This window comes from Syngnathus floridae, chromosome 12 (assembly GCF_059516105.1).
Source record: "Syngnathus floridae isolate MCC-2025c chromosome 12, RoL_Sflo_1.0, whole genome shotgun sequence".
Taxonomy (NCBI): domain Eukaryota; kingdom Metazoa; phylum Chordata; class Actinopteri; order Syngnathiformes; family Syngnathidae; genus Syngnathus; species Syngnathus floridae.
The window spans coordinates 204,110-220,584 of NC_142424.1; the positions used below are offsets into that span (position 1 = coordinate 204,110).

Sequence of the window (16,475 nt, forward strand, 5' to 3'; positions counted from 1 at the left end):
CTTGAGTGACTATCAACTTCATTCAAGCTTTTAAACGTCACAAATGTACGTACGCATTTGATGTCATTCGTCCTAAGTCTAACGAGACACACCCTTTTTGGATGACAATTAGGCATTTGTTTTGGAATGCAAACAGGAACATCTCTTTGTCTTACATTATTTTTGAGAAAGGCTACGAGATCAAATGGATGCATGGCTCCGCGTCGTCATTCGCGAGCAAAACAAAATCGGAGGTGCTGGTGACGTCACCTCGAACCAAATTCCAATTCCAATTGTTTGAAGACGCTCGACTTTGCTTTCCATGGCCGTGGCCTCGTCACGTCACGAGCGCGTCACGACGCTCCAAACTTTGCGCAATTAACATCATTAGAATTATGCTCAGCGGTATTCAGCTATTTTTATCGTTATTCACAAATCGATGACATATAAAAATAAAATATACATTTCAGCAGAGTTGTCTTATTAACGTGACACGGCGCAGTTTAGCCCTAAATAATCGTATTTCGTTATTACGAATAGTCTAATCCGATCTAAAAACATTCTGTGCTCATAATAATCAGCAATGGAATTATGGGCCCAATGAGGAAATATTTTTAGGATCATATTTTTTTTTCCGCGCAAGAATAACGATCATCATATTTAATAACACTAATAGTAGTAAAGACTGTTTATTGAGTGAAAGTGCTGACGTTACATGAATTAAATTAAATTGAATGACGTGCTGCGTTCACGTGTTTGAACTCAGGAATAATCGTCAAAATTAGCATCATTGTCGCAACAATAATAACAATAATAATAACAATCATAATACTAATAGTAATAATAATAATAATAATAATAATAATAATAATAATAATAATAATAATAATAATAAAGCACGTGTGTGTTTCTATGTACAGTCCCAACCGTATTTACAAGTCAAACCAAATGGAAAAATTCTTTTTTTCTTTTTTTTTTTTTTTTTTAAGAGGATGAGCCGCCTGGTTCGGGTGTGTGCACGACGACGAGCGCGTGCTTTTGGAGGAGGCCGTTGAGGTGGGGAGGTTCGTGGTGGGGGGTGTGGTCAGGGTCCAAGGGTTTGTCGTAGTCGTCGTCGTCATCGTCGTCGTCGTCTTCCAAGTCCGTGCTGACCTTTAACCTTTCCGTCTGCGAGTCCTGCTTCTGCTTGGCGGAGGCCATCTCGGCCGCGTGCTTTTTCCGCCATTTCGTGCGACGGTTCTGGAACCACACCTGGCGCGTGCGCAAGCATGCAAAAATACACGCGTGATCATTCAGCAAGAGTAAAAAAAAATCATAGTCTTATAGAGTGGCCGAGAAATGTGGACGCCGCGCCGCGCCGCGCCGCGCCGGGTCGAGCCGTACCCGGCTGGCCTCCGGGAGGGAGGAAGACATTCTGACATGCACTAGCTCCTAAATTGGGATATGCGCGCGCGTGCGCGGCTTACCTTGACCTGGCTCTCGGTCATCCCCAGAGAAAAAGCGAGTCGCGCTCGTTCTGGTCCCGCCAAATATTTGGTTTGTTCAAAAGTTTTTTCCAGAGCGAAAATTTGCTGTCCGGAGAAAGTTGGTCGCGTGTGTTTGCGCTTGCCGTCCTTGCCTTCCACCAGAACGCAGCTCTGCTCTGAAACGCAACACAAAAAGCAAATAAATAAAGACATCAATAAAAACAACGCACTGGACTCAAATAGCGATCGACATCATCGTCATCATGACCAGGATCATCCACGACACACTTTTCATCTCGGTGTTGTTAACTTTTTCATGATGATGATTTTGGTCGCGAGCGATCATGAAAATGCTTTCCTGCCTTTGCCCTTCCGCAACGTAAATCCCAAATTGCAAAACGAGATGAAAGTAGACTTTTTATTTTATTTTATTTTATTTTTTAACTACCCCGGTCATTAGGAGGATGATGATGAGTCATCAACACGTAAGCAACTTCGCGAACATCATCGTCACTGTCAGTCTCTATTTTGTGTGCTTTGCCCCGCACAGATTTCCGCTGGCCAACGAATTATTTCGATGAAGAAACAGTCAAAGTACCTATTTTGAACACTGCAGCCGCAGCACCTTCATGAAAATACGAATAAACATTTGAACTACTTTTCACACCATCGTCAACATTTTCGTTTTGCTCTGCCGCAGGCCTCAAACCAATCTGAAGTCATTTATTTCAAAAAATAAACAAATGTTTGCGGTTGACTATTTTCGCCGTACGAGACCCGTATTTATGATCATTTTGAAATAACATTTTGATATTCATCTTCACTTTTCTTTTTTCCCTCCCACAGCCCTCAAACGCAACTGCTTTTTAAAATCCGAAATATAACGGCGTCAAAATAATTTCAATGTCCGTCATACGATCAAGCAAAATAAAATGATTGTCATTTCCTGGTTGCGTTATAATTTGCATTTAAATAGAGGAACTATTTGGCGGGGACATGAATGAAAACGCGTCTGAAATGTAAAATGGATGTTACGATGCTAGCCATCCTGTTGAAAACAATTCAACTGAAAAATATGAGAACCATCAAGACGGTACAATGAATAATAAATAATAGTCATAAAACAATAATAATAATAATAATAATTATTATTATTATTATTATTATTATCATTATTATTATTATTATTAGAAACAAGACTCACGGGGCGAGCATGACGCGAAGCGCGCGTCCCTCCAGGTCGTCCCCTGCATGACCCCCGGCCAGAAGATGGGGGTCCTACCGGGCAGCTCGCTTTGCAGGGGCTTGGGGTAACGGACCATGGCAGCGGCGGCGGCGGCGGCGGCCGCCGGCGAGAAATAGAGTCCGGCTGAGGGCAGCGGCGGTGGTGGGCTGAGGCTGTCGAAGCGCGGCTGCAGGGCGCTCAGGACCCCCATCGAAGCCGAGGAAGGGGCCGCGCGGGGCCGGTTGAGGATGTCGTTGATGCCGTGGGGCGTCGCCGACGAGCACAGCTGCGGCGAGCCCAGGCTGGAAGACTTGAGGCCCGGCGACGCCGCCGCTGCCGCCATGCCGCCCGGGTTGGGCGAGGTGGTGGTCGGGGACGCGCACGATGAAGCGGCGGCGGGTGCCCCGGCAGACGGCAGCGGGTAGGCCGGGTACTGGGACTGGGACTGCGACTGGCACCTAGACCGCGGCCGGGGAGGTGGGGTTTGCACGTCAGCCGCCATGCCGTGCAGGGCCGCCAGTGGCGGGGTGAGCCGAGGAGGTGAGAAGCCGCCGCCGAGGCGGGATGAGATGTCCTGCATCGCGGGAGCCGCCGCGAACATCGTCCGCTCCCTGCCTGCGCCGGCGACGGGGCAAAGTCTGCTCGCCGCGCAAGCGACCACCGCGGCTCGGGGTCAGGGGGTGGGAAGTGTGTGTGTGTGTGTGGGGGGGGGGGGGGGGGGGGGGAATCTGTGATGTGTGTGCGTGGGGGGGCTGCCAGAGATGAGCAGGAGAACGAAGAGGAGGAGGAGGCCTCCTTCAACAAGTTGGAAAAGTGACGTCCTGGAGCCTGAGGTGGAGGGAACGGAGGAGGGCAACTTTGTGCTCTCCCCTGCGTTGATTGGACCGCCCCACGTGACGTCACGTGAAACACTGCCTTGCTATCGATTTGTGATCACAATCAGCATCTGAAGTCATTAAGCAGCGAAGGGGAAAGTCATTACTACTGGACGGGACACTTTCAAAATAAAAGTCATCAGCGCCTTCCCATTAGGCTTAATTCATATTAGGCTTCTTCAAAACAAGTCAGGTCAGAGGACTTGACACGTGGACAGATAAACAAACACCCTTCAAAATAAAAGCGACGTCAGCCAACAGCCGGGAAAACCAAGCTCCGGGGCAATAGTTTGTTCCGCTCGCTCGGGTTTCTTCCATACGGCAGCGCTCCCTGGTGTCCGCAGGACGTCACTGCAGATTGCCAAGCGTCCCAAACGCTTGCTCGATTCCAAAAGTGACACGACTGCAAAGTCATTTGCATCTGGACAAAAGGGATGGGCACATGAAGTCGGTGACCAAAAGGTTTGCTTTTTATTCCAAGCTACTCGCGTGACAGACATCAACTTCTGCTTGTTTAGGCGCGCGCGCGCGCGCACGCACGCACGCACGCACGCACGCACGCACGCACACACACAACACGTGAGTGACGCTAACCAACTTGCCAATAGCTGCTTAGTCGCTTTCCTTGTTGAGGTACTTCCTCATGACGGAGGCCACGTCGCCGCCCTCGCTGCCCTCAGCTTCCAGCCGCTCTCCCCTGGGCTGGTCCGAACGCCGTCGGGGCCGCGTCGGCTCCCGACTTTCCGCCGAGCTTCCGGACCCGGACGACTCCGTGGCGGAATCCCTGCCACGCCGAGTGGAGGGAGGCAGATCCCCAAAACGGACGCTGAGCGTCCGCCGGCCGCCACGTACCGAGCCGACTAGGCTGCCGGTCAGGCCGCCGGTCAGGCTTCCGGCCAGGCTGCCGGCCAGGCTGCCGGCCGACTGAGCCCTACGGATGGCGGGCGGGACGTCAGACAGGTCGGAGGTGACAGATGCGGCGTCCCATTCGCCCAGGAGATGCCGGTTCTGGAACGTCACGCCTCGGGGCAAACTTGGGGAGCGCTGACGTCGCTCCCGGTCCTCTTCTGGGATGCCCGGGGAGGAGGGGCGCTGGGCGAGCGAGGACGCCAACAACGAGAGGCGGGGCAACGCCGGTGCCGTTGAGCCGCAGGGCGGCGTAGCGGAGGATGCGGCGGAGCGGGGCAGGAGCGGGGAGGTCGGCTTCAGAATGCCTGGGCGCGCTTCCGGAAGTTCCCCCGATGCAACGGAGAGCGCAGAGGCCCGGCGGCGCAGGGCCGATGCCGCCGTGGGTTGACAAACGCCAAGCGAAAGCGCGCCCCCCACCTCGCCGCCGGCAGTGCCGCCCACTCGTTGCTTGCGAAGTCCTTCCAGAAGCTCGGACAGCGCCGAGGAGGACGCCGCCCTGCCGAGTCCTACTCCCGGACGCCCCGCCCCCGAGTCGTTCTCGTCCGGGTCCTCCAAGGAGCTGCACGTGGCAAACACCAGACCCGACTCGCGGGGGTGAGCGCCAAAGCTGTTCAAACGTCACTCACAAATTACTCGCACGTGGTCTTACCGGAAAGTGCGCGAGCCGCAGGAGTCGGCCGGCGAGCGGCGCCCCGCCTGACTGGTGAGGGTGTCGCTGCCGCCGCTGCCGCCGCGCTGCGAGGCCAAAGCATCCTCCGCCCTGCTGGATTCCCTGTCAGCGCAAAGACTTTGACTAACGACGTCCCTGACGACGTCAAGCCGCTCGGGCGGAGCTCAAACGTTTCACGTCACCTGTCGGAGTCGCTGTCGTCGCTGGAGCGGACCTCCTCCAGGGCAGCCTGCAGGTCCACGATGCGGCGGATGGAGGTCTCCAGGTCGGCCTGCAAGGTCTGCCGGATGGCCGTCAGCTCCTCCACCTGCATCTCCTGGTGAGGCACGGAGGTGAAGGCACGGCCGGCCAGTCGGCAAGCAACGCTGCGTGTCGGGGGCCTCACCAGCTCCATGCGGCGTCTGCTGCTCTCCTGCTGCCGTCGCTCCAGCTCCTCCATTTCCACGCGCAGGTCCTGGAGCCGCTGCTGGAAGTAGCGAGCGGTGTCGCGCTGGCGAGCCTCCGACTGCGCGCTCTGCTCCAGCTCCTCTCCCAGGCGCACCACGCTGTCGCGCAGCCGCAGCACCAGCACCTGTTGACACGGGCGGGTGTCGGATTCCGGCTCGAGCAGAAGTCGTCCGGCTGGCGAGCCAATGGACTCACCTCAAACCTTTTGACTTGACCTTTGCTGAACTCCAGCTTGTTCTCGAGGTCACACACCCGCGCTTCCTGCTTGCTGACAATGCTGCGCCCCACGGTGGACGACTCCAGGAAGTGCAGCCTGGACGCCTGCTGCTGGAGCTGTCAAGCGGGAAGGAAGGCGGGAAGGAAGGAAGGAAGGCGGGAAGGAAGGAAGGAAGGAAGGAGGGAAGGAAGGAAGGAAGGAAGGAAGGAAGGAAGGAAGGAAGGAAGGAAGGAAGGAAGGAAGGAAGGAAGGAAGGAAGGAAGGAAGGAAGGAAGGAAGGAAGGAAGGAAGGAAGGAAGGAAGGAAGGAAGGAAGGAAGGCGGAAGGCAGGCAGGCAGGCAGGCAGGCAGGAAGGATTGTAGGAAGGCAGGCAGGCAGGCAGGCAGATGACGACGTGATGGCCGAGAAGGCGGCGGCTGCACGGTGGTGGTTGCGGTGGCTACCTCCTCCTGGAGCCCGTGTCGCTGCTTCTTCACCTCCTCCAGCTCCGCCTGCAACTCTCGGATCTGACCGATATCGCCGGACGACTGCCGGGGCAAAGGTGAGGCTTGAGAGGACAAGCGGGCAGACCAGGGAGGCGCCAGTGAGCTAGCTAGCTAGCTAGCTACCTGCGCAATGAGTGCTTTGTGCTTCTTCATGAGTTGGTTGAGGTCGTCCTGATCCTCTTCCAGACGCTTCAGAAGGTCGACTTTCTCCCGCCGCAGGACACAGAGCTCCTCATCTGCCTGGGAACACAAATGCTCGCTCTCATTGGTCGAGCAGCCTCGCTGCCGATATGCTGACGCGAGTTCCGGTTCTGGTTCTGGTCTATGGATGGCAAAGATGTGTCTGACCAGAGTCTTCTCCTTGCAGATGTCCTCCAGTCGAACGTGAAGGTCCTCCAGCTCCTGCGTCAAGGCGCTCTGCGCGGCCTCCGCCTCTCGGCGTCGGGATTCGCTCTCCTCCAACTAGAAGCAGATCCAGCCGGACTATGCATCCATGGCATCCGGCCGCACATCCCGCGCACCGCCAGCGCCTGCCTGGCAAACCTGACAGTGGAGTCTTTCCAGCTGCTCGGCGCTCCCGCCGTCGGGACTCTTGCGGCTTTGGCCCGCGCCCAGCAGGGTCTGGGCGTCAGCCAGCAGGGCGTGGGTCCTCTTCAGGTCTCGCCTCAGCTTCTTCTCCACGTCAAAGTCGCGGTGGCCCACCTGGAAGAGGCGAGGCGAGTCGAGGTGAGGCGAGGCGAGGCGAGGCGAGGCGAGGTGAGGCGCGTGAGGCGTCACCGCTCGGGCGTGACGTGCGCACGAGACCTGTTCGCACAGCGTGGCCACCAGCGCTTCCAGGTCCTGCTTGTCGTGAAGCACCATCTGCTTCTCCTCGTATTCCTGCTCCAGTTGCATCTCCAGCTGTCTCAGCTGGCGTGATGACAAATGGCCGTCACGGGCGGGCGCCGGCCGACGATGCGAGCGAGCGAGCGAGCGAACGCGGCCGGCCACGCACCCGCCTCTGAGACGACCTGTGCACGTCCTCCAGCTCCTCCTCCTTGTCCTCCAGCTCCTTCTGGTGCATCTGCTTCACACGAGCCATCTCCAACTCGGTGCGCACGTGAACCTGAAGAGCAGCAGCAGCAGCAGCCTCGTCCGCTTATCTCTATGCGGCTCCGCTGGCATCAAGCAAAAGGTCAAGAAAGGTGAAAGTGACCTGCCGGTGGTGCTCGACGGTGGCGCTCAGCGCGGCGATCTCCTCCGCCCTCTCGCTGGCCACGCCTTCCAGACAGCGCGCTTGCTTCTTCAACTCGGGCAGCGACTCGGCCGTCGGATGGACGCTGAGGTCGCGGATCTGACTGCACAACTCGTCCTTCTGCCGCTGGAGGCGGCACGCCTCCGCTCGACTCTCCTGCCGAGGCAGGCAAAGGGTCGCGGGCGCGTTGGATTGTGCGGGTCGTCCGGCGGGCTCACCTGGAGGTCTCGGCGCAGCGAGAGAATCTGCACCCCCAGCGCGGCGTTCTCCTGCAGGCTTTTGTCCTTCAGCTCCCGCTCGCCGTCCGCCTCCGCCAACGCCGCGGCCAGCTCGCCATCAAATCTGAGAGCGTTGACGTTAGCCTAGCTCACTGACGTTGGACTGCGCGTTGCTTGGCCGGTTCGCGTGGAGCCCGGTGTGGTCGGAAAGTGGCGAGGTGACGCGAAGGGCACGCACCGTCGCTGTTTGCGTTCCAGCTGGTGGGTCCGATTGCGCAGGTTGTCGGTCATCACCCTGGCGTCGTGCAAGTCGTGGCCCAGGCGCCGGTTGTGGCGCTTCAGCTCCGTCGCCGCGCGCTTGGACTGGTCCAGTTGAGCCTGCAAGGATGCCACCTGCGGGCCGCCGCACGCACGCACGCACGCACGCACACACGCAAGCAGGCCGGCAGTCAGGCAGGCGTGAGACCTCGGAGGCGGGCCCCGTACTTTTCTTCGGGATGGCGCCGCCACCGACCTTGGCGTCCGCCTGCTGCCACGCGGCCCGTTCGGCCAGCGCCTTCTCTTCCGTCTGCTGCAGACGTCGGCGAAGGAAGTCCGCCTCCGTCTGGCAACACTCCAGCTGCAGGGCCAGCTCGCTGTCTGCGGGCCGCCAAATAAAGGCGAGCTTGGAATTTGGTTGTCACTTCACGAAAATGCAAGTCAAAGGTTTCCGGAGCCAGCCGGTTAACCGCAAGCTCGCAAGAAGAGGCGGCGTCCGTGTCTCTTTGAGGAACACCACCGAGCTCCATCAGCGAGAACTCAACGCCAATAAGCAAGCGGCGCGCTGCGCCGCGCCGCCGCCGCCGCTCAGCAACCGACCTGTTCCCGCCAATTGCCGACTCTCCAGCGTGCGAATCTTTTGACGTTCCACTTCCAGATTCTTCTCCAGTGTCTCCATGGCAAGCGTGCACTGGTCCAGGCGAGCCTAAGGGGTGCAGCATTTACTGGGTGCTGCTCGCTGACGGGTCGCCGGTGGCGGCGGCGGCGGCTCACCTGCACATCCTTGTTCTCCTTGCTGAGCCTCAGCCTTTCCGCTCTCTCCACGTCCAGAGCCTGAGCCACCGCGTCGCCGCGGAAACGCTCGTCGCTCAGCTCCGAGGTCATCGCCGTCAGCTGCGCGGACGCCACCGTTATGCCAGTGCGCACGGCGCACGAGCGAGCGAGCGAGCGAGCGCCCGGCTACCAACTTTGGTTTCGCAGGCGTCCACCGTTTGTCGCAAGTCGTTGCGCTCTTTCTCGGACTTTTCCAAACGTCTTCTCAGCCCCGAAAGTTCCTCCTGAAATGGTCGCGCAGGCTTGACTTGACGTGGCCAGCGCGTGGCACCCATTGGGAATCGGCTCGGCCGTGCGCGTCTACCAGCGGGCGATGACGCCGCCTGCTTTTTTTGCCGTGTCTGCATGTGTGCGTGTGTGCGTGTACGCATGTACTTCTTTGGCGCGTAGCCTCTCGTTGTCCATGTTGACGTCCAGCAGGGGGCGCACCCGGCAGAAGAGCTTCCACCAGCTCCACTCCGACACGCTGCGCAGCACCCGCAGGTTCCTCTGGAGGCACTGCACCGCCATGTGCTGCACCTACACGCACCCACGGGGGCCAAAGGTCACCTGTGACGATGTGCCACTCGCGCGTGTCTTCGCTGCCATGGCCGACCTTGAGCGCGCGGTACTTGTGCCTGGCCAGGTGACCGGCGCAGGCCGCCTGAAGGTGGACGAGCCAGCCTGTCACCTGCAGGTCCCGCTGGGCCTCCAGGTGGCGCAGCACGCCGCGCTTCATGAACACCTGAAAGAAAAGGAACAGTTGAGAAGGTGACAGGAAAGCCCAAAAACGGCCGGCGTTCAGACCCGACTGGCGCCGACCGCCACGCTATTGGGCTCCAGGTCCAAGTCGGCCAGCAGCTCGTCCACGGCCTGTAAAGGGCGAGAAGGCGCGGTTGGCCGAAGAGCGTCCGAGGAGTCCCGCGTGACCCACCTTCCTCTCGTCGTGGCTGACAAACATGGAGGCGTAGCGCTTCATGATGGGCGGAGACAACGCCTGGAAGTGGCAGCGGAAGTCGCTCAGAGCCATGTGATCCGGGTAACCTGGTTCAGGCACAAAGTCGCCACGAGCGTGTGAGCGCGCCAGCGAGCTGATGACGTGGAGGCAAACACTGGCCGGCTGGCTGACCTGTGCGGTAGGCGCGCAACACGGCCAGCGTCTGCGCGGCCTCCAGTTGCGCTCGGAGGCGGGCCGCGTCGAAGGCGCCGGCGCCCGCCTCGGCGCCCGCCTCGGCGCCCGCCTCGGCGCCCGCCTCGGCGCCTTCGATGCACTGCAGGAAGACGGGCCTGGCCCGGCGCAGCACGTTGACCAGGGCGTCCTGATGGGGCGCAGACACGCTCAGAGGAGGCGAAGCTTAAGTGCGTGGGGCGGCGCTCGCTCGCTCGCTCGCTCACAGCCTGCAGCTTGACGCCGACGCACGGCGAGTGTCTGCGCAGCGCCGCCGTGCCGGCGCTCAGCGTCTTGCGGACGATGCTGCTCCTCTGCAGGGAGCGCTGGCTCCAGCCCTCCAGGCCGCACACGCCGCCGCAAGCGGGATTGGCGCGCCCGCTTGGCGTGAACAGCGACTTGAGCGGTACGCTGGGGAACACGCAATGGCGACATATCATTTGGTGGGTGTGCACAAATTTGCCCGTACTCACATGTGGGAGTTGCGCAGCAGTTCGCCAGCGTTGCCGGCGGCCGGATTGTTGCGCAACCTGTCCAACCATCCGCTGAGATCGTAGCGGACGGCATCGCTTCCCGCTAGGTGCTGAACTTCACAGTGCAGAGGCTGCTCGCATTGACGCACTGGAGCCACACGCGTGCCGCGTCGGCGGCATCATCATCATCGTCGTCGTCGCCCTCGTCGTCATTGTGCTTAACGCTTACCGCTGTTGCTGAAATGACGGCATACGTGCTCCAGGGCGGCGCCCTCGTCAGACGCAGGCGTCCACATCTCCTCGTCCAGCGCCCACAGCAGGCCGCGAGGGGCGTCGCCCGCCGCGCGCACCTAGCAGGCAGGCAGGCAGGCAGGCAAAGGCCCGTCAGCGTCACTCACGATGGCGTCACGGATGTTAGCTGCTCAGCACACCTGAGGAGCCGGCTGGTCGATGGCGGACACCACGTCGGCCGGCTTGCTCTCGGGACACTCCAGCTCCACCTGAATGTTCTCCTGCGCGCATTCAGCCCCAGTGTGAGCGTGTGCGGCGGCGGCGGCGGGCATGTGACAGAATGTCGCTGTGTATCTGTCACGTCTGCGTGAACGACCAGCATATCTGCGGCTGCATGTGCGTGCATGCGTGCGTGCGCGCGCGCGTGGTTCACCTGCGCATAGATGTCCTGGCTGTTTGTGAAGGTGTGCACGTATCGATAGTGCGCCAGTCGTTCTTGCAGGTAGTTGTGACAGAAGTCGCTGAAGTCGGCCGCTCGTTGGTGCGCCGCGTGGTGGCGAGGGTTCCTCAGGCCTGGCGCGTCCGCCACCATGACCGACGCCAGCGCCAACTGCTGCCCGCTCAGGGATCTGCGTGCACATGCACATATGACACAAACGGACAGGTGGGCAGACCCTCACACACGCGCACACAGCCTTCATCAGCCACCTGTTGATGAGCGACACGACGGCAGCGAAAAGTTCTTCGTAGAGCGCCGACGCCATCCCTTGGAGGCACTGCGCCGCCGTCAGCCTGGGACCTGACCACAAGATGGTCATCACGAGAACGTGCTCACGTGATGGTGGAGCGAGCCGCGCTGGGAAGCGAAGCGCCAGCGCCTTAGCGCGCGCAACCGCAGCCGACCGGCCGCTAGCACAAATGCTACATTAGCGCACATTCGCGCGAGGGCTCACCCTCTTCAGCCTGGGACACGCCGCTGTGCTCTCTGGCGCTCCCGGTGGCCTTCCGCAGCAAATGCCTGAGGTGATGCTTGAAGACCAAGGTGTGAAACTCCTCGCCCTCGCAGCCTAGCACAGAGCTAGCTGCCTGAGCGCTGTCAAAATTCAAAAACTGTCTCCGCCCCACTGGCAACACACACACGCACACGCACAGGCACACCATTAGCCTTCGGGTGAGCGACGATGAAAGTAGCCGACAAAGATCCGAATAAGAACACTAATGGGGACGGTGGAAGCCCCAAGGGACGCTCGATGCCAACATCATCGAGGCGGATGCTATCGACGATGATGCTAAGCGTAATGCTCGCAAGAGAGCCATTTGAATGACAAAGCAATGCTCCTGCTCCTGCTCCTGCTCCTGCTCCTGCGGACGGTGGTGAGAGAGACCTGCTGCTTCAGGACCAATCATCTGCAATTACCTTTGCAGGCCCCTGCGGCCCCCAGATGGTAAATCCCGGCCAGCACGTGCCAGATGGCCTTCTGCTCGCTGGCGCTGAAGCCCAGCGTTTCCATGGCGACCAACAGCTTGGCGAAGGCCACGGAGGCTCGCTGTTTTTCCTCAACCTGGCGACAGACGGACAGATGGCGGCGGCGGGACGGCGGCTCAACGGGCGCCGACGAGGCCAATGCCGGCCGGGTACCTTGGTAGGAGGGGCCATGCCAAAGGCGTGCTGCTCCGCAAGCTGATGGAGCTGCAGTTCCGACCTGACGAGGAAGCCGCTGCGTTAGTCTCGGCATCCTCATCCCTATCGTGCCATGAGCATCTTGGCAGCGCCGAGAGCGGCCTCTTGAGCATCATCCAGAGACAACTCTTTTGCCTTCGACGTTGCCTTCTTGGCCGCTCCGGCAGCCCTTGTTAGCACTCGCCTCATCTCCGCGCTCAGTCCCGCTAGCAGCTGCGAGAAGACCAGGAAGTTGCTCTCTCCTGCCGTCATCTGACAAACTCGCCATTTGTCCAACATCATGGTCTGAGGCGGAAAAAGACAAAGGTCAGTCTTGACGTCCAGGGTCAAAGCCGTCGGCGACGCTGTCGCGTGCCTGCAGGTGTCCGGCGGCGGCTCGTCCGGCGTGGTTGAAGTCCAAGGAGAAAAGCGTGGCGAAGCGCGACGAGGCCTCGCTGCGCGCCGAAGTCACGCAGCCAAAAGACTTTAAGACCGTAAACATGGCCTGCACGCGAGCCACTGGGAAAAAACACAGCAGCAGCACCAGCAGCCTTCCCGATTTCCCGTCACGGCACACTTGCTGCCTGGCAAGTCAACACGTGCCGTCAGCGTCGGGGCACTGACCGCTCATGTTGGGTCCGGCCGTTCCGGCTTGCTTGAGCAGCGCCACGGCGAAGGCCCGGCAGGCGGCCGTCTTGCCGGTGCCGCTGCGACCCACGGCGCAGACGCAGTGGTCCCGACGGGAGTCCACCAGCGACACGTACACCCGCTTGACCAGGGCGGCCAGAGCGGGCGGAGCGTCCCACCACGCCTCGCCACCGCGAGACTTGGGAGCCTGATGGCGCACATGGACGCCGAGCTCAGACAGCATTTGGGAAAATGAGCCAGAGCCTGGGTCCGAGGCCCGGGCCCCAGGCTGGGCCCCAGCCTGGGCCCCAGCCCGGGCCCCAGCCTGGGCCCCAGCCCGGGCCCCAGCCTGGGCCCCAGCCCGGGCCCCAGCCTGGCTCACACAAAGCGGCGTGCGTCACCTTGCTGGAGGTCTGCAGCGGCGGCCACAAGTTGATCAGGTTGGGCCCGGCTTGGGTTAGCGGCATGTTAGCCTTAGCACGGCTAATTAGCGTGTGCAGCACGCTGCTCTCGTTGACGCTTTCTAGTTCGCTCAGGTCCTCGCACAGGTCCAGGTGGGGGGGGTTGCACTGGGGGTGTAGACATTTGTTCAAAAAAGGCTTTCCAAAAGAATAATACGTTACGTAACACCGTCCCACCGACTTTGTCAACGTGGTCTTCGGTCACGTCGATGAGCGAACCGTCAGCGTGGAGGCGGAGTCTCACGTAGCCTCGGGGGAGATCGGGTGTCCCTTCGTCAGGCTTCAGCAGAGTGGCTGAAACGCGGGCGTCGGGTGGTCACGCGCTTATGATGGTCACCCTGGCATGGAGACGCCGATAACTTACCCAGCGTGAAGCCGTCCTTGTGCGCGTACCAAACGGCGCCTGCCTCGTACCACACGTCCTTCACCTGACAAGCGCACGCGCACACCCGGGCTTTGTTGCTCTGTGTTTTGATCCGTCCATCGACCAGGACGCCTACTTTCTCAGGCTGATATGTACCATCCACGAGCGCATGCAAAGGAGGAGCGCTCCACAAAAGCTAGCGGAGCGAGCGTCCACATTGGCGATGGAGTGCGTACTTGTTCGGTGTTGTTTGGGCTGGGCACAATAAGAAAAGAAGAAGTACCTCCCGCCTGCTGTCACATTCCATTCCAGCCGTGTCCGCGAGACTTCCTTCGGGTTCCTGACGTTCCTCCATTTCCTCCTCCCGCAGACCGGGCTGGGGCGGCTGGCTCTCGCTTCCGGCGGACGCCTCCCGTCGGCTTTCCGTCTCACCGGCGCTCCTCTGGGATGAGGGTGGGCGGGGCGAGAGGGCGGGGCCGGCAGCAGCGGCGGGCCCGGCAGCGGGGCCTCGCTTCTCGGCTCGCAGCAACATCTCTGCCTCCAGGATGGGCGGAGTCTGGTCGGGAAGCAGGAACTGCTGCACCAAGTCGTCGCTTAGCTTGCTCGGCTGCTGGAGGGAAAACAACGAGCTGCTAAGATTTGTCCACGTCCTGCCCCAGCGCCACGCACCATTTTGTCATCTTTAACGTCGGGCTCCTTTTGCTTGCTTTCCTTCTCGGAATCTCGGACCAGCTGCTTGAGGAAGCCGCCCGGGAGGGCCGAGAGAGGCGGCGGCGGCGGGGGGACGGGGGCCGGCGCCGGATGCTTCTCCTCCTGAATCTGCGGCCACATCACCCGTCAAAACACAAAGCAGTAGGATGCAGGTCGATGATTAGGAGTAGCGGCTTGCGAGTCACGAGACCACGCGAGCGAGTTAACGTTCCAAAGCTGTGACACTTCACCCAAACAGACACAACGTTATTAGGATTTCAATTGTTTGGAACATTGACCTTGTGGCTTTCAAGTTGGACAACATGGACCTCATGACAATTGGATTATTGGAGGACGCGTGCGCACGCACGCACGCACGCACAAACAAACAAACACACACACACACAAACATGCGCATGCAGGGAGCGCACCTTCTTTTCCCAAAGTTTTAAGCGTGATGACAGCGCCATATTTGTGCGCCAGTGACGGGCGGGGTTGAAGGAGTGCAGGGGGGGGGAAAGGCGGGGTCAGAGGCACGGCCGTCTGGTGGATGTCACAGACCTGACGGCGACCACAAGTCACACACATACGTCAACAACATCCCAGTCATGCCGCTCAAGTTTCAGTCAACACGTTTTTAGCCGCACGCGTTCGAGTTGGCACTTTGATCCTGGAGGGGCGCTCATAGCGACACAAACGGCATGGTGTCAACGTCCCGTCTCTTCTTGTCCCGTCCCGGAGGGTCGCTAGGGCTTCATTAGCTGTTTCCAATGATCAGGTGGGTTGTGAGGCTCATCTAGGCCCTCAGGAAAGAGAGCCGCCCGCACGTTGACAGATTGGATTCTTTACTTGATAATTGGGACTCAAGATTCTGGTCCGTTTGGGATTTCAGATTGTTTCTTTTCTTTACGTATATCCCCGGCAAGGTGGAATTGTGACGCCGCCGGCCGGCCGGCCGGCCGGCCTGCCGGACAGCAATCATTTGGGGCCAAGGGCCCCGCCCCTTTTTCTTTCTTAGGTGGCGGGCGAGCGCCTGTCCGTCAGTCCGTCCGTCCGTCCATTTTGTTGGACCTTTACCTCCTCGAGGTTGACAGTTTGCTCATGGTACAGGCGCGCGCGGCGAATTTTGGAACTAAGGCGGACTCTTTCATTTGGGCCACTTGGCTCCTCCCACTTGACCCAGCGCAACCATCGAAAAATTCAAATCCCTCTCGGTTGGTCAGGCCGCGAGGAAAGCCCGGCCGTCGGGCAGGCGGGCAACGTGACAAGTCGAGTCAAAGTTAATCGCAGTAGAAACAATTGAACGAGGTTACCTTCAAAGACGTCTACTTGAGGAGAGGATTCGACGACTGGACTGCGGGCGGAGCGAGCCGTTCTGGTGCCTGGCGTGTCCGAGTGGCGTGACTCTTGACAAGCAACAGAAGTGTCCTATAAATAAAATCCGGGGGGGAGAGAGGCGGCTGAGAGCACTTTTTTTTTGGGGGGGGGGGGGGGGGGGGCGCCATACGGGTACCCAGGGGTCTGCTTTAAACGTGAACGCGTCAACACGACGACTGGGGAATGTTCGAGAAGGACGAAACAGTCCTCATTTGCTCATTTGGTTCATCAGACATTTGTCGACTTTTGCCTCCTTTTGAGGGCCGACGCTCGGCATGTTTGGCTGCCCGGGCGGGCGGGCGGACGAAGGGCTCACATACAATGAGTGACGGCCGCAGCCGGCTCACGCAAGGAAGGAAGGAAGGAAAGAAAGGCGGGGTCATGTGAGGCGGCGGCGGCGGCCCGCTGCGCACGCGCACTGCTGCTCATGAGCCATTATTATCTGATTGACAACATGGTTCATAGATAAAAGATGAGCTGTCATTCGATTACGTTCACTTCAGCGCTTGACAAGCGACACGCGTGTGTCGTATCCCAGACAGAACCGGTTTGAAAACTCCTGATAAGCTCGCGGGGACCAACCAATGAAGTGGCGGGGGCCAACAATTGAACTCTGTCTCTAATAAAA

At 59.4% G+C, this 16,475-nt stretch overlaps 2 protein-coding genes across 6 annotated transcripts; both read right to left on the reverse strand.

The window, feature by feature from the left end:
* Positions 1 to 652: 652 nt before the first annotated feature.
* nkx6-1 (NK6 homeobox 1) lies at positions 653 to 3,320 on the reverse strand. Its single transcript, XM_088392028.1, has 3 exons — positions 2,650 to 3,320; positions 1,446 to 1,621; positions 653 to 1,230 (listed from the first exon to the last, which is right to left on the reverse strand). Exons 1-3 carry the CDS (start codon positions 3,269 to 3,271, stop codon positions 964 to 966), a joined length of 1,065 nt encoding a protein of 354 aa, XP_088248154.1. The 5' UTR covers positions 3,272 to 3,320; the 3' UTR covers positions 653 to 963.
* Positions 3,321 to 3,993: 673 nt separating this feature from the next.
* myo18b (myosin XVIIIB) lies at positions 3,994 to 16,338 on the reverse strand. Of its 5 annotated transcripts, none has more exons than XM_088392258.1 (42): positions 15,784 to 16,338; positions 14,902 to 15,031; positions 14,450 to 14,599; positions 14,064 to 14,387; positions 13,781 to 13,844; positions 13,598 to 13,710; positions 13,357 to 13,524; positions 12,953 to 13,163; positions 12,705 to 12,847; positions 12,534 to 12,634; positions 12,308 to 12,371; positions 12,086 to 12,230; positions 11,622 to 11,792; positions 11,377 to 11,467; positions 11,102 to 11,297; positions 10,869 to 10,949; positions 10,667 to 10,787; positions 10,438 to 10,585; positions 10,192 to 10,375; positions 9,926 to 10,115; positions 9,731 to 9,840; positions 9,604 to 9,669; positions 9,413 to 9,541; positions 9,193 to 9,336; positions 8,952 to 9,041; positions 8,758 to 8,877; positions 8,584 to 8,689; positions 8,240 to 8,364; positions 7,964 to 8,118; positions 7,726 to 7,849; positions 7,469 to 7,663; positions 7,268 to 7,378; positions 7,078 to 7,182; positions 6,817 to 6,975; positions 6,622 to 6,735; positions 6,397 to 6,513; positions 6,232 to 6,315; positions 5,767 to 5,904; positions 5,510 to 5,695; positions 5,307 to 5,440; positions 5,104 to 5,226; positions 3,994 to 5,013 (listed from the first exon to the last, which is right to left on the reverse strand). In XM_088392258.1, exons 2-42 carry the CDS (start codon positions 14,938 to 14,940, stop codon positions 4,158 to 4,160), a joined length of 6,195 nt encoding a protein of 2,064 aa, XP_088248384.1. In that variant the 5' UTR covers positions 14,941 to 15,031; positions 15,784 to 16,338; the 3' UTR covers positions 3,994 to 4,157. The 5 variants fall into 5 exon arrangements, with proteins under 5 accessions (XP_088248384.1, XP_088248382.1, XP_088248383.1 ...); XM_088392256.1 differs by having other exon boundaries at positions 13,781 to 13,976; XM_088392257.1 differs by having other exon boundaries at positions 14,064 to 14,390.
* Positions 16,339 to 16,475: the final 137 nt, after the last annotated feature.

Coding starts and splice junctions, on each gene's coding strand:
- nkx6-1 (XM_088392028.1), bottom strand. CDS start 3,271: ATGTTCGCGGCGGCTCCCGCGATGCAGGACATCTCATCCCGCCTCGGC. Junction 1,622..2,649: donor CTTCGCGTCATGCTCGCCCC/GTGAGTCTTGTT, acceptor GTTGCGTTTCAG/AGCAGAGCTGCGTTCTGGTG. Junction 1,231..1,445: donor TGACCGAGAGCCAGGTCAAG/GTAAGCCGCGCA, acceptor CGCACGCGCCAG/GTGTGGTTCCAGAACCGTCG.
- myo18b (XM_088392255.1), bottom strand. CDS start 14,940: ATGGCGCTGTCATCACGCTTAAAACTTTGGGAAAAGAAG. Junction 11,793..12,085: donor GGCCGCAGGGGCCTGCAAAG/GTAATTGCAGAT, acceptor GTGTGTTGCCAG/TGGGGCGGAGACAGTTTTTG. Junction 8,365..8,583: donor TCGGCAATTGGCGGGAACAG/GTCGGTTGCTGA, acceptor GGCGGCCCGCAG/ACAGCGAGCTGGCCCTGCAG.